Genomic DNA, 24,891 nt, shown 5'->3' on the forward strand with positions numbered 1-24,891 from the left:
ACGAGCATCTCCGCTAACCCACCCGCGAGCATGCGCGGCTCCCTTTCCCTGCGCATGCGTATTCAGAGCTTGGCGCCATGCGGGAACGCGGGCGGAAGAGTGGCTCCGCCGTGGGACCCGGCTTATACAGCGCGGCTGCCTCGGTCCTGGCCGGACTGGAGCGCCGGGAGGGTGCCCTCAAGACCCTGGTCTACGGGAGCCGATTCCAGGCGAGTAGAAATAGATATTTGCATGTATTTGCATAAATTGGAGTGACAAGCTTGGCGAAAGGAGGGGCCTCTACAAAACGGGGTCAGGCAGATTTATGGCAGAGTCGGAGGCTGCTGCCGACTGCGATGGTGCAAATGGAATCGCCACCTGCGGGGGCTGTCTATCTTGGGATGTCAATAGCGAGTGGATGACGTCAGAGAAGGGGGCGTCACCCTCAGGCCCTGCATCAGATTGGCCACTGTGGGGAAGCAGCCTGATGAGGCAGGGGAATGGACCAACTTTGCTCTGGTCCAACAGGTGTATTTTATAGGAGGATATAAAGCCACTTTGTTATATCAAGCCAGGCCATTCCTGGAGTTAGAAGGGACCATAAGATTCCCACAACCCTGAGATTAAGAATCCTATGCTCCACTAGCTCAGCTATCCAGGTGTTCATCAATGCACCTAACACAGTATTTTCTAGTCTACACTGGCAGCAGTGACTCTCCAGGGTTTTTCTGGCAGTCTTTTTAAATGCTCAGGTGAGTTGAACAGATAAAGAGCAGCAAGCTTTAAAAAAAGGCAAATGGCATCTTGAATTAAAGCAATAAAATAAGAAAAAGCTGAGCTGCAGGGATTTTATAGTTTGAACTCATAGCCAAGAGAGATGATAGGAAAAGAGAGGGATCTGCTGAAGCTGAAGCTGTGCTAAGCTGTTAAGGGGGGGGCACCTGAGACCTTCCAGATGTTGCTGGACTCCAATTCCCATCAGCCTGTGCATCCAGTGGCAAGGGATGATAGGAGCTATAGTCCAACAACATACAGAAGGCCATGGGTTCCCTGGGGTAAAGTGCGGAGCCCAGCTGTCCATCAAATTATTATTTTAGGTGTGTGCGGGAGGGGGGGTTTCTTTCCAAACTTAAAAATAGAATTCCCTGTTAGTGCTTGTTACCTAAATCAAGTGTTCAAAGTGGTCATAGCAGCAAGTAAAGCAGCCCCACTCCCAAGTTGGCATTTTTCAAGTGTTTTGGACTGTGTTTTCCATCAGTACTAGCCAGCAGGGACTAAGGATAGCCATGGGGCTGATGGGAGGTGTAGTCCAAAGCACCTTGGAAGCAACAGCATGGGGGAGGTTGGAGTAAAGTGTCCACTTAGCTGTAAAACACGAATAGTCTTTGCTCCATTAGCGACAATGATCCCTGCCCCTCTTCCAGAACCCCCGGCTGCTCTGCGCCCTCGTTTCGGAGACCCTTCGCTATTCTCCTGTGCTGGACGCTATACTGGAGGCTGCTGGCTTGCTCCGTGCTGAGAAGAAGCTGCAGCCGCACCTGGCGAAGGTGAGCATGAGGGGCGGTTGCAGCCCCAGCCCCTGGGCTCCCCCATGCCCAGAACAAGTACCCCGTGCTGTCACCCACTGGTGCCCCTCTCCTTCCTTTTCAGGTGTTGGTGTATGACTTGCTCTTTGGCAAGGGCCTGCGTGGTGGTGGGCATGGCAAGGTCCTGGTCCTGAAGCATCGTGCCCGTCTGCAGGCCGAACTTGCCCGCTTGAAAGTCCAGAAGAAAGTGAGCCGCAATGAAGATCTGCTGCCACCGATGGCGGCAGGAGGGGCCGGCCAAGGTAGGTGGCTGGACATGAGGTGCCTTTCCAATATCTAGGCTACTGCACTGGAAGAACCTATCTTAATATTTCATGGCTGCCAAAATGCATAGTCTCCGGAATCTCCCCAAACATAATGCTGTTCTTGGGAGAAAATGCACAGGCTCTGACTTGGGCTGCCTCCCAGGGAAAGGTGCTTTGAAGTGGGGCAGAGAGACAGGGAAGCAGGCTTTGAGAGTGAGCAGCTCTACAGCCTGGATAAGTGCATATCCTGGTGGTGCAAGATGAGGCTCCTGGTCTATCAAGTTTTATTTACATAGGAGAATTTTTAGACTGCAGACTCACTTCTGTCTCTACACCTCAAGACCAGCTACAGGGGCGGAAGGGGGTGGGAGTCTTCATGGTTGATGATGAAGGAAGACCAGCAGCTCAGTTTGAGAACTCAGTATCCCAAGTTCCTTGTTTGTTTCCAGCCCCTCGAGTGCCGCGATACGTCCGAGTGAACACCTTAAAGACGTGTGTGAGTGACGTTGTTGACTACTTCAAGCGCCAGGGCTACTCTTACCTGGGTAAAGCAGCCAGGTGAGCTTGATATTCCTTCCCTCCTTCTCAGGCCCTGCGTGATCTTGGGAGAGGCTGGTACTTTCAGGGTGTCCGCCTGCTAGCCAGCAATGGGCTCAAAACCGTGGCTAGATTTGTTTGGTGTTCCTACTCAGATCTCTTCCAGATAGTTGAAAGCCCTCCAATTGGAGGAGGAGGAAGAGCTTTTTCCATTAGTGGGCAGATTCTCTCTGGCATGGATTGCCTGCCTTGGGAGGGCACAGCTAGCTGGCTCTGGGCTGTGTGGGTGTTGGGGACGTGGAATGAAACTTAACTCCACATCCCATTGTATTTCCCTTCAGCCTAGAGGATGTGAGCTCCTTGTCCGGGAAGAAATTCCTGCTGGATCCCCACCTTCCAGAGCTGCTCATCTTTGCTCCACAGACGGACCTGCATGAGAACCAGCTGTATACAGCTGGGCACATAATTCTTCAGGACAAGGTAAGGGTGGCGTTCTCCAGCTGTGGAACCGGAAAGCGGGGGAGGGTCATTTTTGCCCCAGCAACCTCCTACCTGTTGCCCCTGGAAGTGCTGGGTTCCTGAAACAGACTTCTGCTTTCTTCTAACTGTGGCTTCGGGGTTCCTTCAGGAATTGTGTTTCCATGGACATTGGACTCTGCCTTATACCAAATCAGATCACAAAAATGTTGGTTGCTGAATCAGATCACAAAAATGTTGGCGGGGCTTCTGAAATCTGGTGAATGCAATGCAGCGAATGCTCGTCTTTGAGACAGATCTGCCCTTTAAAAGACAAGAATGTAAATGTACCCTTACTGGCTTTTGTCTACAAAGGAGACACCAGCTTTTGGGTGCTGTTTGGTCTGCCTGCTTGTCTCCCTAGGTGTGGGTGGGAATAGGCTGGCAGGGTTAACATGTGCTTGTGGGGTGCTGAGAACCCCCTGCTGAGGCCAGGGAGTGTTTGGAAGAGGCAGGTCTCAAGTTCCACTTTGACTTGGCTCCTCTTATAGGCCAGCTGCCTGCCTGCTTTCCTCTTGAACCCCCTGCCGGGGTCCCACATCATCGATGCTTGTGCTGCCCCCGGCAACAAAACCAGTCAGCTTGCTGCTATCCTGAAGAACAAGGGGTAAGTACAGGGAAGCCAAGTAGGTCCTCAGTGGCAAGAGGGATATCTGGGGACCCAGCTGGGGCAATTGGCACTTGTGGGGAGAGATGCACCCTGTAGCCCTAAGGCTACACTGCCCCATCTCACTCTAGGCTTAGACCTTAGTGAGTTTTGAGAGAGGCAATAAGTCCTGTGTGCCTGTCTCTCCTCTCCCCACCAAGCTTCTTTCTCCCAGGGCCTGCCTTACCCTTTATGGCCAATTGTGCCACTTATTGGACCTGGAGCAGGAGAGAGACTAGGCTTCATTCAGTTTGACAGGTGTGGGTCCTGCTGGCCATAGTGAGAGTTATGATTGGCTAAGCTCAGTCAATGGGAGAGGAAGACTGGGCTGGGGTTTGCAGGGTGGGGGTGAGGAGTGTCAATTTCTCTGGAAGAGGACTCTGCCCTCCCTGACATGCTTGCTGTGTTTCTTCTGGGTTTCTCTCTCTTTCTGACTTTCTGGCTGTGAACACTCACGGCGCTTTTCATACTTCCAATGCACAGGCAGATCTTTGCCTTTGACCTGGATGCCAAGCGCCTGGCCACAATGAGCACCATGCTGGTGAGGGCAGGGGCCACCTGCTACCAGCTGGCACACCAAGACTTCTTAGCCACAGACCCTGCTGATCCCAAGTACAGCTCTGTGAGATACATCCTCCTGGATCCCTCATGCAGCGGCTCAGGTGAGCAGGAGAAAGGTCTTGGGGAGCAGATATTCCCATCCTGTGGAACTCCAGCTTTGGTCTTGCACAACTGCAAGCAAATGTACCATGGGGTGTCAGGGTTTTGCGTGCTGAGAGATCCGTGAGGCAGTAACTGCTCTGGGGTGGTCCTAAGTGCTTGGCTACTCAGTCTTGGTGCCACAGAGGTGGCCTCTGAGCCCCAGGCAATCATCTGCTGCCCTCTTAAGCCAGGAAGCCAGGTGCATTTGCTTTTATTTATTTATTTTTTAGTCTCACTAAGGATACCTTTTGGCCCTTCCTCTTCCTGATGGGGTGAGTGATGGTCTCTCCAGAGTTTGCGAAACCTGTTGGAGTTGACCAGGGTTCACTTTATGAATTTATACCAAAGGCTTCCTATGGAAACTTCCATCATAGAGACTCTGGTGGGCCAAATAATCTCTGGACTCTTACGTTTTCTGCACTGTGAGCTCCAGCCCAACCCTATAGCAAAGGCTGCCTATTTTAGGGCAGGGCCTGCCCATTAGGTATGCTCAGGACTGGGGCCAGTTGCTGCCAGGCAGATCTCAGCCTGAAAGCTGAGCTCCATCTACCACCAACCTAACCTGCGGAGCCCAACCCTGCAGCCTTGGAGCAGTTGTAGCCTATAGCACCAGGTTAGGGAAGGCTGGGTCCGTCTCATGTACCTTTGTTCCCAGGAATGGTCAGCCGGGTGCCAGTTGAGGAAGAGAATGCCAACCTCCCCGAGCGCCTGCAGGCGCTGTCCAGGTTCCAGCAGAAGATGCTGGCTCATGCGCTGAAGTTCCCTGCTCTCCAGCGCCTGGTCTACTCCACCTGCTCAGTGCACCAGGAGGAGAATGAGGATGTGGTGCTGGATGTGCTGAAGCAATGGGGAAAGGAGTTCAGGTACCGGAGAGGAGGGGGTCGGTCAGAGGGTAATGGTGGCTGCAGGGCTCAAAACACAGGCAGGTTTGACAGAGCTGGCTTGGGGGCCAAGGCGGTTCAGCCTTATGCCACCGTCCTGGAGGGCTTTACCTAATACATTCAGACATAGGAATGAGGATGCAAGGTCAATAAAGGAGAGGAGGCCGGAAGGACCACCAGTTAGTTAGTTAGTTAGTTAGTTAGTTAATCAATCATATCCCCTTCACAGGTTATAGCATTAAAATACTATACAGGCAACTCCCAATTTACGTGGGGGTTCATTCCAAGGCACTGCATGTTTAAGCGAAATTGTGTGTATTTGAAACACCACTGAGAAAGCCTGCAATCACCCCTTTTTGTGATTTTTTGGGTCACTTCTGGTCGTGCACATATTGGATGAGCCTAAAATGGTTGCTGCCTATGTTAAAAACAAAATTTACCATAAAAATAAGGTGTGTCCTAAAAACACACACCTCGAGCGTCAAAACCCAGGATAGAGTTTAGCCTCCTGCCTCAGGAACCTGTACTTCTTCCATCCTGAATGATTTGGTGACTCCTGCTGCATCACTGTCCTCTCCGGACGCAGCCAAGCCCAGTACAACCTCCTGTATTTGTTAAGAAGTTAAGGATGGGTGCCTCCGCAAGACTGAAAGTGGGTGGGGTGTTATCTGCTGGTTCCATTCCACTGCCAGAGGGAGGCCACAAGAGAGCTTGCCACTCACAGGAGTCTTGCCTTTCCCCTTCTTGCAGGCTGGCGGAAGTCCTGCCTTCCTGGTCCCAGCGGGGCTTGGCCACTTGCGCCAAGGCAAAGTGTTTCCTGAGGGCTTCCCCAAAGGAAACACTAACAAACGGCTTCTTCGTGGCGGTCTTGGAGAGGCAGCCGGCAGGAGCCTCCGGGCCCAGGTGAGTGGGGCACTTGCTACCCTTTTTACTATGCTGGAGAAAGGACTGGAGGGGCATGATCCAGGCACAACACTCAAGAGGGGCTGCAGTGGGGAATATGCATTTGGTGCTGGGGCGCACACAGTATTTACTGTATAGAGTGAAAACAGCAACATAATTTTTTTTGTGGGGAAACATAACACTAATCCAAAGTTTTGAGGATTCTAGCGTACAGACACAGCCCTCCCTGTTCTCCTTTTATACTAAATTACATGCTCCTATTTAAGCAGCATGCAAAATAGGTCCATGTAGCCTAGGAGGTGGCGGCCAAGCAGGCCTTTGCAGGTTGCTTTGATCAGCCATGCTGATTCTTCCAATTGTGTGAAGCAGGGCATACACAGCCCTCCAGGCCTTTTTGATCCTCCAAAGGTCACACTCCACTCAGTCCTTCTGCTTGGCTGGAGCTTGGTGATGCCTTTTGCTTACCCGGCTAGAGGTGGTGGGACTTGCAAGCCAGAGCCATGGAGCTTCAGGAAGAGGGAAGGCTTAGAGGAGCTGGGGATAGAGGGCTGCTTGTACCTTTGCTAACACCTGCCATTTTTGTGCCCCTAGCTCCTCACAAGAGTTCTCCCAGACTGTCACTGAAGTAGGTGCAGACCCATGCCTTCCTCTTAAGAAAAAGAAGAGGAAGAAGAAACCAGAGACTTAAGAAGCCTGCCTTGTAAAGACCATCACAAGACAACACAGACTCTGCTATAGGAAGTCGGCACCAGAGAACTTTGCAGGCTCTGGAATAAAAGTTTGCACAGAAGTGCTATTCTCCCCCCTTCTCCAAATTATTCCAGAGTGTTGTGAATCATGGCAGGATGTTGGTAGATGGACTGGCCATTATTGGGGTGGTGGGTGCTGTACCTTAAAAGGCACCCACCCCGCACTGTTTAATTCTACTCTTGGAAGGAGCTGTCTTGAAACTACTGGTCTTTGCCACTTCTGTCTGCCCAGAACATGCAGTCTGCAGGTACAGACCCAACCTCACTGAAGCTAAGCAAGGTCAGTGGCCTATTACCTGCTTGGGAATGACATGCGTGTTGCCTTTGCTGGAGTATAAATAAGGAAATAATTTTGTGCTATGCAGATCCATCTGAAGTGGGCAGGCCTCCCTCCATCATTCAGGAAAACCCGGGGGTGAGTTGGCTGTCGCCGCCTTTGGGAAATACCTCCCGCTAAAACAGAAAGACACTCTCCATCTCAAGCAGTTTTGTTTTTATTTTAAATCAACATAAGCAAGGAAAAGAAATTGCACATTCACGCTAAAACCCTCAACAGGAATGATCCAAGTCTTCATTGCGACGTTTTCTTTTTTTTAAAAAAGTCAATCATTCTCCCCATCCTCACAGACGTCATCCCACTCACACAGTTGACGCTGGCACTCTGCACGCAATCAATGGAAAGGATGCAGCCTGGGGTGGCGGGGAGGGTCCCAAGCTGTTTCCCTTAGCAAGCTCAGGATGTGGTGGCTACCTGGCTGGGCAGAGACGTGACTGAGGTAAAGGGAGAGAGGCAGCCCGAACTCAGGAAGCACCTGTTGTCTCCACTTTCAGAGAATTGGGTTTCTTTTGGGGGGGGAGGGATACAAAGGGGGTTCTTAAAGACAGCACCATTCCCATAGCAAGGCACTGCTCCGCTTACTACCAGCATGCCAGTGTCATTTATGCACAAGGCAGTGATCTGTGGAAGCCTCGTTCTTTTAGAAACTTCCCCCACCCCACATCCAGGGGTTGGATGGAAGCTTTTGGCTACTGCCCCTCCAATGGCCCAGACAAAACACTCACTCCCCATGCCAGGCACCCTCTAAATGTGCAAGAGCTCTCAAGCATTACAGGACAGACAAAGCCACATCCACATTATAAAAGAACATGGGATGGGGGGGGGGAGAGGCAGGCGAGGGGCTCCCAGCCTGAGACTGTTGCAGCCCGGCCACCTCCCGCTCCTCAGAGCTCCCCACCCCAGCTAATTTCCTAATGAACAGCTTTGCACTTTCACACACTTCTATGAACCAAGCTTGAAGGAATTCAAAGGCAATTTAGCTTAAATACAAAAATAAAGTTTCATTTTGTTAAAAAATGTTTAAATATTTTTTTCTTAAATTTAGAATTAGGCAGGCTCACGCACACACTCTCACACCGTTGTCTCCACTGTATGAAAAAAGCTGGCAGACACTGGGCTTTCGCGCTTCAAGAGGGAGAGGAGCTGGGGTGTTCTGTCCCAAAATGAAGGGAGCTCCTTGGAAGAGGAGGGGGTGCTCTTTTGCTTGCTGGAGCCTCTTGCAAGCAGTGCTGTGTAGTAGGACAGCCAACGTTGTGCCATGGCAACCCTCTTGGAGCCTCTTCTCCCCCACCAAAATCCAGTGCAGGGAGTCAAAGGCACTGGAGCTGTGCAGCCCTGCTAGGGAGGGCGGCCTTGCTTCACCTCCCTCTCCTCCTCCCAGATGATGCACACAGAGCCGCCCCCTGCTTAGCACTGCCAGCCTCCCAGTCTGAAAACTCCCGAGTGCTTGGCTCCACTCGGCACACGTAGCCACGTCCACACCCAATTCGGCGGGGTTCGTCTCCCTTGGAGACAAGACAGCCACCCCCCAAAAGAAATGTTTACAGCAAGTCCGGCATTACCAACATGCCGCCACACATACAATTAAATTCTTCCTCCAAACTCGATTCACAGAGCAATTGAGAAAAAAAAAGGAAAGGGAAAGAAAGAACACATTCTGTGAGCAGAACAGACAGACGGATGATTGGGGAGGGGGGAGGGAGATGGAAGAGGGCAGGGGCTCAAGTGAAGCAGCAGCAGCAAGGGGGTGAGGTGGGGAGCTACCTCTTCCACCCCAGCATCTGACTGCGGAGGGGGTCCCAGCCACGGAGGAACAGTGATTAGTGTTTCGGCGAAGGGCCCCCAGCACAGTGACTGCAACCATGGAGCCTCGGCAAGGTGGTTTTGCCAGCTGCAAAGGGGCTCTGAAGGTGGTGCGAGCGTGAGGTGTGGGCCACAGCATCATCGGAAAAGGACCCCAAGCCCTTGGTGTGGGGGGCCTCTGCCCTGGATCAGGAGAACCTTCTGCCACTTGTCTCCAGGAAGAGGGGAGAGGGCTCCAGGTGGAAACTGGCACACCGCTGCTGGCCTCCTCCCGGCACACTGCCCTCCCTTGGCAGCCAGAAAAGGGAGCAGGTTGAGGTAAGGCAAGAAGGTGGGTGGGAGGGAAGAGGGATCCACAGGGGGCTGCTCACATGGGGAAAGGGAAAGTAGCCGATATGTACAAAATTTAATCCAGACTCAGTCATGGACTGTTCAAGTAAAAAGGGCTTGGTTTCTCCTGTCCCGTTTGAGGGGGTAAAAATTGCTCTGGGTAACTTCCTGCGGACGTCACAGACAACGTGGCCCCTAGGCCAGTCAGTCCTGCTGAGGGTGAGCTGTAGAAGCAGCAGCCTCCGTCGGGCAGGTGCTGTGCCCAGGCCAGTCTGGGCCCGACAGCAGGTTGGCCGGGAGCTGGAGCCCAGCCAGGAAGTCTCTCTTGGCTACTTCTTGCGGGTGTGCTGCCTCCGGGCTTGTAGCCGCTGGCGGGAGCCAGTCTTGGATCCTGCCCCGATGGAGAAGGTGGGGGCTGGGGGTCCTGCAGGGAAAGACAGAAGCAACAAGAAGCCCCCATATCAGTCTTGGCTACATAGACCGAGGTCAGAGGGCTCACAGCAACAGCCCCTTCTGCCACGCAGGGCCGGATGGATAAGGGGGAAATGTATGCTGGGGTATCCCACAGCCCCCCCCCCATTCACCCAACCCCCTCAAGTTCATGGGAGCAAGGAAGCAGACAGAAATCCTGTTCCATAAAACTCTGCTCATCTTCCCAGACTCTTACCAAAAGGAGGCCCGGCACTTCCAAAGGTGGGGGTGATGGATGTTCCAAAGGAAAGGGTGCTGCCCCCCACTGTGCCCGCTCCTGGTGCTGGCGAGCTCTGCCCAAATGTGGGTGGTGGAGCTCCTAGAAGACCAAAAGGTGGTGAAATGAGCGGCCCACCAGAGTAGGGACATGCATCCAAGGGGAAACAAAGCCAAGATGCTAGTCTCTGCCCTTTACTGCATGGGACTGGGAGTAAAAGAGCCAGCCCTTCTCTGCCTTTGCAAGACAATGCCAGGCCAATTGGACAGAATGAGGCAGGTCAGTCTGGACCCGCCTGTCTCCCAGCCAAGGGAGAAATGTCCCCCTCCTCTCTCAACATGCCTTATTCTGTCACTGACATGAAGGACTGAAGCTTCATGCTCTAAAGCTCCCTAGCAGGAAGGCAGAGCGAGTCCAGCAAAACATAAAAACCTCGGCATCTGTGCACACCCAGAGACTTTGCATGATTTATTCTGCTGTCAAAATCCAGGCTTTGGGAAGATCTAAAACTTTAGACTAGGAGTGGAGAAAAAGGGATGGAAATAAGGAGGAGGGAGGAGCATGGATGTAAGACCTGGATCCAGGGGAGTGAGTGTACACAGAACCTCCATGTGGCAGGGAAAGCGTTTCTCTCCTCCCTTCCCCTATGTTTAACAGATTGTACCTGACAATGTCTCTCAAATTCTCAGGCTTTGCAAAGAGAAGAGGATGAAGAATGGTGACAGTGGGCAAACGCAGTTGTATTTACAACCTGCTTTTTAAAGGCAGCCAACCCTGGAGAGAAAGGAGCTAGGGGCATGGCTGCAGCAGACCCACCCTGTCCTCCACCTCCCTTGCCCAGGACCCAGGTATGTGTGTCCATCTCAGGTTGGGGAACGACTCACCTCCAAAGGCTGGCTTGCTCTCTTGCGTGCCAGGGATGTTGAAAGCGAAACCAGAGCTCTGGCTCTGGGCTCCCAGAGGGTTTTGTGCCAAAGAAGATCCAAAGGGTGTTGCCGCTGCCGCTGCCCCTGCTGCCCCAATCTGTCCACTGCCAAAGCTAAAGCTCACGGGAGCCGCTCCGGGATTTGCAGTGCTAGCAGCAGCAGCTGCACCCATGCCAAAGGCATTGACTGCTCCAGGGGCCTGGTTGGCTGCCCCAAAGCTGAAGGGAGTGGGAGCTGAGCTCCCAAACACCGGGCCTCCTGCACTGCTGTTGCTGCTCGTGGTCTGAGTGTTGGACCCAAAGCCTGACGTGGTGGAGGTCGTGGCTGTCCCAAAGGAGAAGACAGAGGTGGTGGCTCCAAATGCTGGCTGGTTGGTGCTTTTTGCACCAAAGGATGGTAGGGCCCCAGTCCCACTGAAGGGTGTCTGTGAGGGGCTGCCAAAAGCTGGTTGGGCCGCTGGCTGGGAGAAGTTGAAATGAGATTCAAAGCTCACAGGCCCTGCAGATGGCTTGGTGGCTGCCTGCTGACTCTCGGCAACTGTTGTGTCCAAAGCCAGCTGGCTGGTGTCCGTTGGGTACGGAGGCGGTGGCTTGGAAGCCGTGCCAAAGCCCCCTGTGAATGCAGAGGTGCTGGACCCAAACATCAGCGGAGGCTGTGTTGTAGCCGAAGGGGCCGTTGTGGCACCGCTGTTGCCGAAGAGGCTGAAGCCTGCCGTGGTGGTGGTGGTGCTGGGAGCCGCCTCTGTGTTGCAGGAGGGTGCCTGGCTGAAGGCAGAGCTCACCAAGGGGCTGAGAGTGGGACCTGTAGGGGCAACCTGCTTGCCAAATTGGAAAAGGGGAGCAGTGCCGCTAGTGGATGGGGCCCCAAAGAGCGAGGGATGCTGGGATGATGCTGGTGCGGTGGCAGAGGTGCTGCTAGGTGCAGCTGTGGAGGCCGGCATGGTGGGCCCAAAGCCAAAGACTGCCTTGCTTGAGGAGACAGCTGTGGAGTTGGCTGTGGTGGAGAGCAGAGCTGCTGCAGTGGTGGTCACAGTGGCTTCCAGGGGAATGGGGAACCCAGGCGTAGCTGTGGTGGTGGAGCTGCTGGCGGGCAGGGTGGGCACGGGCGCCGGCTGGAAGGTGAACGGCGAGGCAGCTGCCACTGTTGCAGGAAGAGCTGAGGTGGCTGGTGGGGGCAGAGCCCCAAATACGGGCTTGAAAGTGCTGCTGGAAGTGACAGGAGGAGCAGCCAAGGAGGAGGGCAGAGTCCCAGTAGCCGGGGCAGGCCCAGTCGTGGTGGTGGTACTCATGGAGAAACCCAGCCCCTCACTCTTCACCAGGCTGCCAAAGACGGGCTTGAACATGGGTGCTGCCTCAGGTGCAGGAGAGGCAGTTGTTGTTGTTGACACAGGGGCTGCAGGAGGGCTAGTAAGAATCCCAAAGAGGGTGCTGGGCTTCGGGGCAGAGGCAGGCCGTGCTGGAGTCTGGCCCAGCTCAGAAGAGGAGGCAGCCATTGGGCTGCAGGTGCTGCTGGCAGGCTGGGCAGCACTGGAGGAAGAAGACAGTGCTGTAGTAGCCAGGGGCACTGGGACACCGAGTGACAACAGTGGGGCCTTGGTCACCTCAGGGGAGCTCATGGGCATGGAAGATCCCAAATCCAGGGAAGGAGAAGCGGCTGACAGCGGAGGGATCTCTGCAGCAGAACCAGGACCTGGAATAGCAGGGGAGGAAGAGCATTGTCACTATATCAGAGAGGAAATGCTGCTCAACAGCGAAAGCTCATCAACAACAGTTCTCTGTTTTGCATCAGACAACCACTATTTTCTCTCAATGCCCCCCCCGGCCTCCTCCTTCATCAGATATCAGTCTTCAGCTTGCCTTTAAGATGCAATGTCAAATGAGAAATCCTGCAACTTGTATATTCTCCTTCAGCCACCCCAGCTGTGATTACATACAGGGAGGTTGAAGAGGGCTGAGACTTAACTCATCTGTCTTGACAGAAACTAACATCTGCACACGGCAAAGAAGCAAATTGTGGGGGAGGGGAGTCTGTGCCCTCAAGAAACTTGTCAGGAATTCCAGAATACTGTGGCAACCTCTCTCTCCCCACCTCCTCTGATGTAGTTAACTTTGTCCATTAATCCCTGGAAAGTGGCTTAGAGTAACCAGCTGGTTTTGACCTGAGACTTAAGGTCTCCCTGATCTTAACAAGACTGGACATTCCTCAAGGAAGACTCTTTATGAAGCTACAAGCAAGTCTATCACACACAGGAGCGGGGATTCCACAGACCACCTTAAGAACAGCTACCCGCAACGGAAACTCCCACCATCTGTGGGCTAATACTGCTCAGCTCCCTCCAGTCCCGACATCATACAGCACTGCTGGCTGCAGCTGATAGGAGCTGCAGTCCCAGAAAGGGAAACATGCCTTACAGAGCACACAGAGGTAGAGTAGGGGCAGCCAAGGCAGCGCCCTCTCCCGACATATGGTTGGACTACAGCTCCCATCATGCCTAGTGACTGGCTGTGGTTGGCTGGGGGAGGTGGTAGAAATCAACATCAGGCTGGCAACCCTGGAAGAGGTTCTCCTGCAAGTAGGCACTCCAAATTAGAGAAGCTCCCAAGGTAGGAAATTCCGACTCTTTGAAAGGAAGTGTCACCCAAGCTATTTTTTGTGCCCCCTTGAAAAACTGCAATTGATCAGCTTTTAATGATGGTATGATGCCTTAAAGAAACTAAGTAACTCAGATCCTTTAGCCCCCAGGGTCATCAGGTGCCCTCCACCAGATAAAAACCCCTCTGGAATCTCCCTCCCACACCCCTTTCCAAACCAGCATGGCTAGATTTCTGCAGCAGGAAGGCAGAACGCCATTGGGAAGAGCTGCACCCTCAATCACATCATAGCCAAGCTACTGTCATCCCCCAAGGCCTCCCCAAACCACTCACCAGCTAGCCCTGAGGAGCTCTGCCCATCTTGCATCTTCTTCAGGCTCTCCAGGAGGGGGTTGGTGCTGGCAGCTGTGACAGCCAGCGACACAGCAGTGGACTTGTTAGGTATTGTCCCGAAAGACAGGGTGCTGGGTGGTGAGGTCATCGGCGCTGAGAGTCTGGGAGTGGAATCTGTTGGGGAGGACCAGCATGTAAGGAGCAGAGTGCTTAGGGCTTTAAAAAATGTATTAAGCAGGATATAAATGCAGAATAAACCCAGGGGCACCCAAACACAACAACCAAGGAGGCAACCAAATGTACAAAGCCAATTGATAGACCTGCTATTCCTGAGAGCCACTAAAGGGACCTTCTTGAGGAGATCCAAAAATCCCTGTTTTCTGTTTTATTTTACTCTGCAAGCCCCTTATTCCAATGCCCTCCCCTCCCTAAACTTGAGGCAGTTCATACACAGAGGGGAGAGGGTGCTCCTACCAGTCTTGTCCTCCAGGACTCTGTTGAACCACTGCAGAGCAGCCTTCTTTTCTGCATCCAGGTCAGCAGAAGTGACAGAATAGCCCAGCTGAGGCGGAAGAGGCTGTGGAGAGAAGAGGAGGGACATTGCTTGCTTCAGGTGAGCATGGCGGTCCAGTGGGCCCCCGGAGGAAGGAGGGAAAGCCCTCCAAGGGGCAGCAGAGGCAGCAGCCTGACACCAAGACAGTCTACCTGGCTCAGCCTTGTTTACACCAGGGGCAGTCAAAGCGGTCAGCAACCTTTGACTCAGTCAAGGCAAAAGGCAGTGAGACAAGAGCTTGGCACTCATTCTCTCTCACTCCAAGCTTGTCCTCAAGGCCAACTAAGTCCAGAAAAAGGAACAGAAGGAGCGTACCATGGTGAAATTATCTTCCCGCCGAGTGGAGAGCAACTGGATCTTCCGCTTGCGCTTGCCAGTGCTGCCTGATGAAGGTGGCGACACTGGTGAGCTGTGCCTGCTCCGCAGGGGCATCTCTGCTGCTGCAAGAAGAGGAGGCCAGAGTTGGTAAGCCCACGGTTTTATGCATGAGGCCCTGCCCAGCCAAAGGAGGCTTGGGATTCTGCAGCACTGGTGGCCTGTTTCTAAATACTGTCACTTTAAGCTTCTAATAAATCCCAGGTGGACATAATGTGAACATGGGAAGTGAGAGGAAAAACCTAAAATGGGGTTGCTGAGACGTGTAGCATCCAGCCCTCCAAATGCTGCTGACAACTCCCCTCACTCCTGACAGCCAGTGTGGCTGAAGGCCAGGGATAGTGGAAGCTCCAGGGAGATCTGGATTGCTACACGTTAAGATACATCCCCTGCCTCCGGCCATTCTAAAGTCTTCCCAACTAGCCTGTATTGAGATAAATATTCTGCCCACCCGCCTGCTCCACCCACCAAGAGTTTTGCATTTGTTCGTTTTTTCCTTTAAGATCATCACAACAGAATCAATGCCACATCAATTCTGGTTCCTGCTCCAGGTATGTCCACCTTTTTATTAGCAAAGCATCCCTGTCCCCCCTCCACCTGCCTACTCACACTCATTCTTCTCTGCTGGCGCCTCCTTGTCTGTCCTCACAGGTGTGGAGTTGATAGACTGGTGAGACTCATCATCCCTGGAGCAAAAGGAGAAAGCCACTGAGACCTGACTCTTGAGGACTCATTGCTCTCAATACTCTGGCAGGTGAAGGGGTGTAGCTAAGGAAACGGATGCCTTGGAGGACCCTTGCTATAAAATGTACCTTGTGCTGTCCGAAAACACCCACATTAAGGAGTCAGCTTTCCCATTTCACAGAAGCCTTCTACCTATTCAAAGGCAAAGTTGGTCTTGTACAAGACCTCTAATGCTTTCACTCAGAAACAGCACTCTTTTCCAGAGGGCGCATCAACATAGGAAAACTGTGGCAATGTGAAAGGAAAGGGAGGTGTTGCTCTGGATGGGAACCATGGGGAAGGGGGGAGTCCTTGAACCCCCCCCCCCGGCCGGCCTCCTGGCCCTTCCCGGCCTTGGCCCCACACTGCCAGAAGCAGGAAGGGAGAAGGTGCACTCACGTGAGGCTGGCATTGGGGTATCTTGCTTTTTTGTTCGGCCTCTCAGGTGTCTGAGAACGGGAGGATGCTGGGCTGGAGAGAGGAGAGGTGCTTGGGCCGCTCCTCTTCCATACCTGGAGGAGGGAAGGAAAGAGGACAGCAGAGGCAGAGTAAGATGGCAGCATCACACACCTCTTAGCTGGAGCTCTAGTGAAACCACTTAGCACAGCCTCAGCCAACCTGAGGCCCTTCGGATGTTGCTGGGATACAGTGCCCATCAGCTCCAGCCAGATGATTTAATCCAAGAATGGAGAACCTATGGCAGCATTCGAGGCATTGCTGACTGGAACCCCCATCACCCTGACCATTCGTCGTCCTGCCTGGATGGGCTGCTAGAGTCTAACAGCATCTGGAGGGCACCACAGATGCCCCCTGTCTTAACAGATATAAAATGAACGAAATCCTGGAACACGGCAAAAGTCACAGCAAGATCAGAGTAATGCAATTACTAAATCTTGCCTTCTATATTTACCAACAGATGAAGTAACACACTTTGTAAGCACGTTCACACCCTGCTGTTCTCGCATATAATTCAAGATGAAAGTGCTTTCATGGGGGCTTCCAATTCAAGCACTGACCATACCCAGACTGGCTTCATGTCCGCCAGGTAAGCTGGGTGAAGGGCCAACAGGCCAACCCAGAGAATTAGAATATAAAATAAGATGAAGTACGATGATGCAAGAAGTCAGGACACGGAGCAACAATGTTCCTAGGAGATGAAAATATTTTTGGAACTCTGAGAGGCCTTTCATGTTCCGTGTCCTAAAGGCATTTCATTTCAGGGATAACTTTCAAAGATTAACTAAAGCTATATGCTGTCAGCTGGCCCTTCTACAAGTAGGAACTCTCAGGGGAATCTCAATTGTCCAGTGTGGCTTTGCCATCCCCATGTTCAATTTTATCTAGAACTAGGGCAGCCTTCTGCAAACTGGGCTCCAGATGTTTTGGACTATGACTCATCAGTTCCAGTCAACATGCTATGAATTATACCAGTTGAAAATGTATAATCTCTAACAGTAAGGGTGGGGGGACCTAAGCTTGACTTCTCAGGTATAAACTTTTGGTTTTTTTTAAATATGAGAAAAACAGTTTAAACATTTATGATGAAGACCATTGAAAAACAACTACTGTAACACTGGATTTAGAACTACTGATTTTCTTATTAATTTACACAAAGGGATTGCCGCTCAGTTGATATATCATGACTTGTGATGCTAAATATCTCCAGCCTCCCTGACCATGGGGAAAAGAAGCCAAGGGACTGGCACGTACCTGTGAGAGGCCCCGGGTGGAACTGTAGGAGCTGGCGATGGCATTGCGGATGGAGCTAGGGATCCCCCCTACAGGCAGGCTGTTGATGGAGCTGAGGGAGGAGGTACGCGACCTCTTGGAGGAGCCTTCTTCCAGGCAGTGGGACAAGAGGAGGCAGCGCTTCAGGGAGCCAGGCCTAGGGGCAAGAGGCAGAGATGGCAGTAGCACAGTGAGCCACCTTCGACAGGGCTCTCCTTCTGTCAAAGCCTTGCTGGGAAGATGGCCTTTTACAGAAATCACCCCACAATTCATATCCAGGAGATCATGGAGAGATTTGCCAAACCTCAAACTTCTCTCCACCCATATGAACAATGACCTCAACCTGCCTTTTCTAGCACAACCATGTGCACAGCAGCATTTCAGCGCCAAAGGACACATGATGAAGCAGATCCAATTGTGGTTTCTCTCTTTTTAAAAATACTTCAATGCAGGGGAGGGGAGGGGAGAGGATGGAGGTCAGGCCTCTGAACTTGATTGGTGTAATGAGCACTGCTCCCCTACACTCCACCATTATTTGTTAATACCATTATTAGGAGGAAGCCTTTTTCCAGGCAAAGCTCTCAGTACTTACTTGGGGACCAAAGATGCTGGGGCGCCGTTGGCCACCAAGGGCTCAAAGGCAGACTGTCCACTCCCGCTGCTATCATGGCGCCTGGAAGGGGGGAGAGAAAAGGGAAAAAAGGTCTTCAGAAAACATAAGAGGGTAGCTGTCACAAGCATGGATCCAGCTCATTACGATACTGAGCAAGGCCAACTCAGCTCTCAGCCTGGCAAGGCAAGGGATGGCACAGTGGCGGATGCCAACAACCTTGGAAGACCCCAGTTTAAATCTTGGTGCAACTTAGCAGGTGATGCAAGGGGCTGGTGGTTTACCATTTCATTCATTTTTTGAAGGGGGCTATTCAGAAATTAGTCAAATGGTTTTGAGAGAGGGGTCTTGCTCTTTTAGATTTTTCAGCTAATTGAAACTGAAGTCCATCTCAGCAGCCTCTCACCCTCACCCCAACAAAGCCACATTGCAACTGTGCCATGGTCCAGTTTGGAAGCAAAGCAAAGCCAAACCAAACCGTTACTGAGCATGAGGCTGAGAATGTGTGGGTGTAGAGTGAGAATCATGATTGCCACACTCCTCTTCCTGGCTGTGCAACCCGTATGACATAGCAATACGGGCTTGGGATTTGTCTCCCCCATGCAACCACAAGCCCAGTTGGAGGCCCAGGGAGGAGGAAAAGCACCTGCAAGCACCTGAATACTCAAGCACTTGTGCACAGGTCCCTTAAACAACCGTGTAGTTCACTCACTTAAGAGACTTGGGGGATATAGAGAGTTCCAACAACATGTAGGAACCTGAGGCTCACTATGTCACCAAGAACCCACTCCAGCCTTGATAGGGGCAAGGTACGACTTGGGTGGTTTCTGCCTTTTCTTAGTGATTAAGCATCAGTGGTTCTGAGGCAGACATCTTCAGTCCCAGGATCTCAGTCCCTTTGTGCCCTAACCGATGCTGCTGGCAACCAGACAGGCCACTGCTGGCTTTTACCTCCTCTTGCTCTCCTGGCCACCTGGGACATTCCGGTCCTCCTCTCCCTCCTCCTCCTCCTCCACGGCCCTCTTTCGGCTCTCCCTGAGAGCGCTCAAGACCGTCTCTTTGGCGCATGGGTCCAGGGTACTGTTGGGCGTTGCAGAGAAAGCCACGGGGGAAGCCAGCTGCTCCAACCTGTTAATAGGAAGAAACAGTAGTCATAAGGAATCGGAGCTCTCCCGCACCCCAACAATATGCTCTCCCTCAGGAGGCGAGGTGTCCCCACCCGCCTGAATCCAGTGAGATCTTGTTGGCAAGAGTTATGGCTGCAAGGAGTCTCTCTCCAATCAGCCTGAGGGCTTGCTCATGACCTCACAAAGCTCTTCTAGGGCAGCAAGCTGATGCTGATTAAGAAGTCATTCTAGGGCCATCAGCTGAAGAGGAGGAAGAGAGGCTTGGCCGCTCACACCAACCAATCAGGACTGGCCTAATGAGGCAACAGGGCCAAGTGAGATTTAGGCTGTGTATACACCCCAATTTTACAAAATCAAAATCCACCAGAAGGGATCTTCCCAATTTCTCCTAGCTCTACCCAGTCATTTTAAACATTTATTGGAATTGTGTTTTAGTCTGTTTTTTAAAAAAGTGCTTGGGTTTTTTGTTTTGTCTTGTTGCATTTTGTTATGCTTACTGTTTGTTGCTTTTGTTAATCTTTTGATTATTAAAAAATAAAAAATAAACCCATGAAGGAATTGCTTGGCTTGGGACAGATCCTAGCCAGAGACTTACAGTGGGGAACGGCAGAGGCTGCTGTCTGGTCGAGCAATCTTCACCGTCACAGGGCTCCGGGCCAGGCTGGAGTTGTGGACAGCCAGCCTGTTTTTACGCCGATATCCATCCCAGCAGATTGAGGGCAGGGTCCCCAGAGAGGCATACTGTGCCTGCTGGATGGGGTAGCGCCGCCGAGGGGAAAGCATAAAATGAGGTGATGCAGAGAGGTGGTCCCTGAAGAGAGAAAAGAACACGGGTCAGTCAAGACAAGGGGAAAGAAGATGCCCAAAGAGTGGCTGGCCTTTCCTCAAAAAGTACAAGCTAGAAAAGGAAACCCTCAAACTGAACAGGCAAGTTCTCTTCTTGGCCACTACAAGGGGTTTCTTTTCACAGCCATGATCCACTTTGTAAGAAGAACCTGGGGGAAACTACACACGTTCAAAAGCTGAGGACTGATGGCGCTCTGAGTGTCAATAACCTCAGCCACAAATAGGAAGACACATGATCCATCAGTTTATACTGCCGGTTGCTTTACTGCCTGGCAAATACTTGGCAGACACTGTCCTCACTACACCAACCTGAACACTAGTGCAGCAGTGGCTGGATTCAAGTGTGGAAGGCTTCTGTTATTCATCTGAAAGATACATCAAACAATCTCCATCTAATTGTTAAAATCACTGCTGAGCTGTTACAATCACCTAACCTAACAAGCACACACATATGGAGGTTGTGAAGCTCAGATACATCACATCAAATGTATGGCATTCTATTGAACACCCACATGAGCTTGTGGAAGGAGAGAGGGGCTTCTCTAACAGTTTAAAGTTGGCTGATTCATGTTCAAAGAAATGAGGTGCTGAAATGGGCTCCCCACCTACTTCGTAAGGAAAAGTCCTGCCCCAGCAGCCTCTCAAGACAGGAGAGGGATATGCTGGAATGCTTTCCTTAATGCAAGGCAAGCACATCAACATTCAGGCCTTCTATGACTTCAGGGATGCCTTTATGTAAGACAATTTCCTGCAGAAGACAAAAAGGTATTTCTCTCTTCACAGCACACATTTCCTGGACTAGCCATCTCTGAACTCATCACAATGCAGAAAGTTTTTGACAAACCACTTCCACACAAGGGACTGGAATGAAGATGCTGAGAATCCAATCCTCTCTGAGGAAACAAGCAGATCACACTGCAGCTACAAGAACCACCACACCCTGCATCCTGATGCTTCTCACATTAGCCATCCTGGTGCCTCTGGGAAGCCCCCAAACAGGGGGGAAGGGGCAGCAACCCTTCCCAGCATCTGATTCAGAGGGAAGCTGCCCCTGAAGATGTCTGAAGGTTCCATTCAGCCATCAACAACCCTCCTCCTCCTCTGAACATGCCATCTAAGCCAGGGGCCAACACTACAGCTTGCAGTAAGCAAGCCCCATGGATTATTCCTGCCTATAGGAAGAAGCATTTTCTTGTCTACTGGCAATCAAAGTAATCAGCCACCTGAGGTTCCAGTCTTATGGTGGAAGGAAGTCTCCATATAATCTCACCATTTCCTATACGCCATGTGTAATTTGATAAGCATCTACCTAGTCCCTACCTTAGTAGTGTTATTTGCTGCTAAACAAAAAAGCCTCCAATACATTAGCCAATACAAGAAGCTGTCCTACATAGAGCTTGGACCAAATTGGTCCAGCTAGCTTAGTACTGTCTGTATTGATTGGCAGAGGCTCTCCAGGGTCTTCAGCAGGGGACACTCTCAGCCCTTCCTGGAGATTCTGTCTAGGACTCTGTCCTACCACTGGGACACAGCCCTACCCCTCACAGGAAAGCTACTGCCAGCAAAAGGACACGCGCCTGAGTTGGGTCTTTTTCTTTATTGTTTAGACCATTTACACACCTAACTATTCTGGCTGAAACCAACATCACTCAAAGTGTCTAACCTGCCCTTTTTAAAATACAATGGTAAAGCTGATAAAGAACAAACAACAGAATCTCTCTCAACAGAGTCTGGCAGCAAGCACAACTGTTGATCCCAAACTGGCACATTCAGCCTTGAGAAAAAAGCCTGACTGGTCTCTAGGCAGTGATGGGGCTCCCTCAGGACATTCAGCACCCACTGCTTTCAACTAAAGCACCTGGATTAGCACCACACAGCAGGGTGATTAAATGTTCCAAGGCTTTGAATGAAAGTGAAACAGGAGGGAGGGGAAAGGAAACCTGAGCTTTTCTGTGTTGGAAGCCCCAAGAGGAGTAAGACAGGAGCTCTAGAAGAAGAGCAGCAATAGATGGGGAACTTGGAAGGATAAAGAAGTCCAGGATCTGATACTAAAATAATTTAATGAGAAGGGAGTAAAAAGACAAAAGCTGAATGACACTCCAGTGCACTGTCAAATGAAAAGCCTGGCCAGGCAAGTTATTGTGACTAATTGCAACCAGGGCCAAGAGTGGAAAATGATGCAGAGCAGAAAGAGCAACCGGAAGTGGGAGGAATGCAGTGAGGTGGGCAGGAGAGGTTGCAGCCCACATGCTCCTCCAGGCCATGCTGGGGGAAAGGTCTTGCCTGAAACCAAGTGTCCTAATCTGCCCTAAGCTCCCTTGGTCCCCCATAAGATCTTTACCAAGGGCCCCCTAGAGACCCCTCTAGCAAAATCGCTCTCTTCTTCCAAAGTTATCCTGGAACCATCATAGCTACAGAAGCTGCCTCAATACAAAAGGCTAAACCCTGGGGAACAGAAACTGCACTTTTAGGCAGGAGCTCAACAGCAGGCAGGAGGAGTGTCTTGCCCCACATGCAAGTGAGAGGGGTGTGTGTTGGAGAAGGAAGGAAGGCTGGGTTCAAGGTGTGGGAAGTGAACATGTGGATGGTTGAGGGAGCTTTATTTTGCACATCCACGTGCCTAAAGATGAAGAAGGAACTCCCTAGACAAGCTGAAGACAACCAGTGGAGCAGGAAGAATAATGGACAGGGTCAGCTTCTCTTCGGTTTGCTTTCCCATCTCCAATAAATGGGCATGTGCTCTGCCGGAGGCCCTGCTTATGGCACAAGCAGTAGGCATCTTTCCTCACCACAACCCACCACCCCGCATGTACAGAGTGCAAAAGAGCGCTCCTCTCTTCCTCCGAGCATGGGTGGAGGTTGTGGAGAGAGGAGTGTGACAAGCTTCTGCCCCCGAAACATGTGCAGAGTGCAGAAGGGCGCTCCTCCTTTCTTCCGAGCGCTCTTGGGTGGGGGGCGTGGAGAGAGGACTACCCGTCGCCCTCTTCTTACCCGCAGCTCCCTCTTTGATGCTGCTGCTGCAACTGCCGCCGCTTCCTTTCGGGCAGGACCGGGGCCGGTGAGGCGTAGCAGCATCCGCCCCCCATGGCAGGGCCCCCGTTGGCCACGGCGGGGGAGAAGGCGCGGTGGGGCAGCGACGACGGCCCCTTCATCTCCTTCCCGAAGCCGCCTCCTCCCGCAGAGGAGGAGGCGGCCGCCCAGGCTCCCCCGGCCGCCGCCGCCACGGCCAGCGAGAGCGCCGCCCCGGACAGGCCCAGCAGCAGTACCAGCAGCGACAGCGACGCCGCGGCCGCTGCCGCCGCGGCCGCGGGGAAGGCCCAAGCCCGGCCGCCCTCAGACGACCCTCCGCCTCTCCGCCGGCCCCGCTGCTGCTGCTCTCGCTCGCGAGGATTCCGCCGCCGCGACGGAGGCCACCAGCCCCAGCCGGGCCCCGACGCGCCGCCGCCCCGAGACATCGAGGCCCCGACGCGCCGCAGCCGCCACGGCCGCCTCAGCCACTCGCGCTCTTCCCTTTCCCGTGCCCGGCATGCACCGCGCGCCCGCGCGCGCCCGAGAAACAAGGGGGCGTGTTCCGTGGATCTCGTCGGCACGGGGGAGGAGGGAGGGAATGGGCGTGGCCTGGAGAGAACGAGAGGCCTCTTTCTGCGAGGCGGAGGGGAGGGAAGAAAGGCGGGAAGGAAGGAAAGTGGGGCGGGGCGCCTGAAGCGCTGAGGTGAATCTGAGTCGCTCGCTCTCCCCAGCCTGGGTTGACCCCTGGGCAGGCGGGGATTCAAAATGGTCTCCCTCGCAAGTGTCCCCGAATTGGCCAAGAGGAGCCCGGCTAACAGGTCATAGAAAATGTCTGGCCACAGAAGGAGCTGAGGAGATGTTTGTGACTGGTTACAGTCACAAAAGGGGGGAAACAAAAAGCACGAATTACGCGAATAAATAAGAATAAAGTAGAAACAGTAATAGAAATAAATTACTAACACGTATCAGTAAGAAAAACAACGCACACGGGGGCAACAATCCCCTCACGGAGGTAGACTGCGGTGGCGCTTGGAGGTTCTGAGGCTGCAGCCAAGCAAGTCCTCCCAGTGGGCTGCCCGTTGGAATGAATTCACCAATGATTATGATATTCATTTCAGTGGGTCCACTCGGAGTAGGACTAAGTAAATTAAAATCCTCCGATCAGCTGCCCTGGGTTAAGATCCAAGGAGGGGAAAGGCAGTGCTGGTAGACTCAGCACCTGTCCTGCACCTCAGCCATGAGTAGTCAACATGGCGCTTTTAGGATGTTGCTACAAGACTCCCAGCCGCCATCGGCCCTAGCCAACATTGCCAATGGCAAAGGTTGATGGGAGCAGGAGTCCAGCAACACCTGAGCTCCCCACCTACGTCCTCCACCTCTTGTTAGAGCAGCCTACTCTGATGTGGCCCAGTAACCATGTATATTGGATTGCAGCCTTAAACCAGTTTAAGGATTATCCTTCCTCTTCAGGAAAAACTAGTTCTGTGAAGGGGAGCTCTCCAGACGCAGCAAAACACAGCTTGAAAATAGATCTATTTTTTACCCTTTTAAAAGAAGAGGGTTAAATATGGGGTACTTCTTTGGCTATATATAAATCATCACTACCCTCTGGCATGGCACCCATTATCAACCATCACTGGGGTGCAACCATCCAATGAGGCTAGATGGGAAGCAGAGATGCTGCACCGGTTCAAGCAGACCAACAACTCTCAGCTCCTTTTCTTCCACAATGGTTTTGATACGGAAGGGGGGGGCATGTCTTCTTCACCTTCTTCTTCGCTACAATATATCCATTTATTTCCAATTGTCAATGTCAAAAGGGACTAAAATCTATAAAATTCATAGAAAATCAACATGCCAATTTGCTCAATTTCTCTAGGACTCCATGACACCTCCCCTGTCCTCCATAATCCCTCAAGCAAGGTGTCAAGACCCTAATCCTGTCAAATCACTCTGCCAAACCTTTTCTCTGGGCAGTGGAGTGGCGTAGTGTGGGTTGTCAGCACCCGGGGCAAGGCAAGTAATTTGCGCCCCCTAACCCGTGGATTTGCGCCCCCTAACCCTAACCCCCAGATGTTGCGCCCAGTGCGGCCGGCCCCCCCTGCACCCCCACGCTGCCACTGCCTCCGGGCAATGCCAGGTGGCAGGCTATGCATACATGGACCATT

At 52.3% G+C, this 24,891-nt stretch overlaps 2 protein-coding genes across 2 annotated transcripts; one reads left to right on the top strand and one right to left on the bottom strand.

Moving 5' to 3' along the window:
• The first annotated feature begins 48 nt into the window (after positions 1–48).
• Positions 49–6,791, top strand: NSUN5 (NOP2/Sun RNA methyltransferase 5). The gene is made up of 10 exons (XM_082201472.1): positions 49–209; positions 1,404–1,526; positions 1,630–1,807; positions 2,260–2,368; positions 2,689–2,827; positions 3,355–3,470; positions 3,993–4,171; positions 4,867–5,074; positions 5,843–5,995; positions 6,587–6,791. Exons 1-10 carry the CDS (start codon positions 78–80, stop codon positions 6,681–6,683), a joined length of 1,434 nt encoding a protein of 477 aa, XP_082057598.1. The 5' UTR covers positions 49–77; the 3' UTR covers positions 6,684–6,791.
• Positions 6,792–9,271: 2,480 nt separating this feature from the next.
• On the bottom strand, positions 9,272–23,185 carry POM121 (POM121 transmembrane nucleoporin). The gene is made up of 13 exons (XM_082201360.1): positions 22,706–23,185; positions 19,464–19,679; positions 18,693–18,869; positions 17,724–17,804; positions 17,114–17,288; positions 15,803–15,915; positions 15,290–15,366; positions 14,621–14,745; positions 14,227–14,329; positions 13,753–13,926; positions 10,787–12,517; positions 9,882–10,004; positions 9,272–9,638 (listed from the first exon to the last, which is right to left on the bottom strand). Exons 1-13 carry the CDS (start codon positions 23,167–23,169, stop codon positions 9,544–9,546), a joined length of 3,654 nt encoding a protein of 1,217 aa, XP_082057486.1. The 5' UTR covers positions 23,170–23,185; the 3' UTR covers positions 9,272–9,543.
• Positions 23,186–24,891: the final 1,706 nt, after the last annotated feature.

This window comes from Podarcis vaucheri (assembly GCF_965113315.1).
Source record: "Podarcis vaucheri genome assembly, chromosome: 15".
NCBI lineage: Eukaryota > Metazoa > Chordata > Lepidosauria > Squamata > Lacertidae > Podarcis > Podarcis vaucheri.

Excerpts from the sequence above, each read along its gene's own strand:
- NSUN5 (XM_082201472.1), top strand. The coding sequence starts at position 78 with ATGCGGGAACGCGGGCGGAAGAGTGGCTCCGCCGTGGGACCCGGCTTA. Across the intron at positions 210-1,403 it reads TCTACGGGAGCCGATTCCAG|AACCCCCGGCTGCTCTGCGC; the intron begins GCGAGTAGAAAT and ends CCCCTCTTCCAG. Across the intron at positions 5,996-6,586 it reads GCAGGAGCCTCCGGGCCCAG|CTCCTCACAAGAGTTCTCCC; the intron begins GTGAGTGGGGCA and ends TTGTGCCCCTAG.
- POM121 (XM_082201360.1), bottom strand. The coding sequence starts at position 23,169 with ATGTCTCGGGGCGGCGGCGCGTCGGGGCCCGGCTGGGGCTGGTGGCCT. Across the intron at positions 19,680-22,705 it reads CATCAAAGAGGGAGCTGCGG|GGACCACCTCTCTGCATCAC; the intron begins GTAAGAAGAGGG and ends TTCTCTCTTCAG. Across the intron at positions 17,805-18,692 it reads GGCCAGGAGAGCAAGAGGAG|GCGCCATGATAGCAGCGGGA; the intron begins GTAAAAGCCAGC and ends CCCCCCTTCCAG.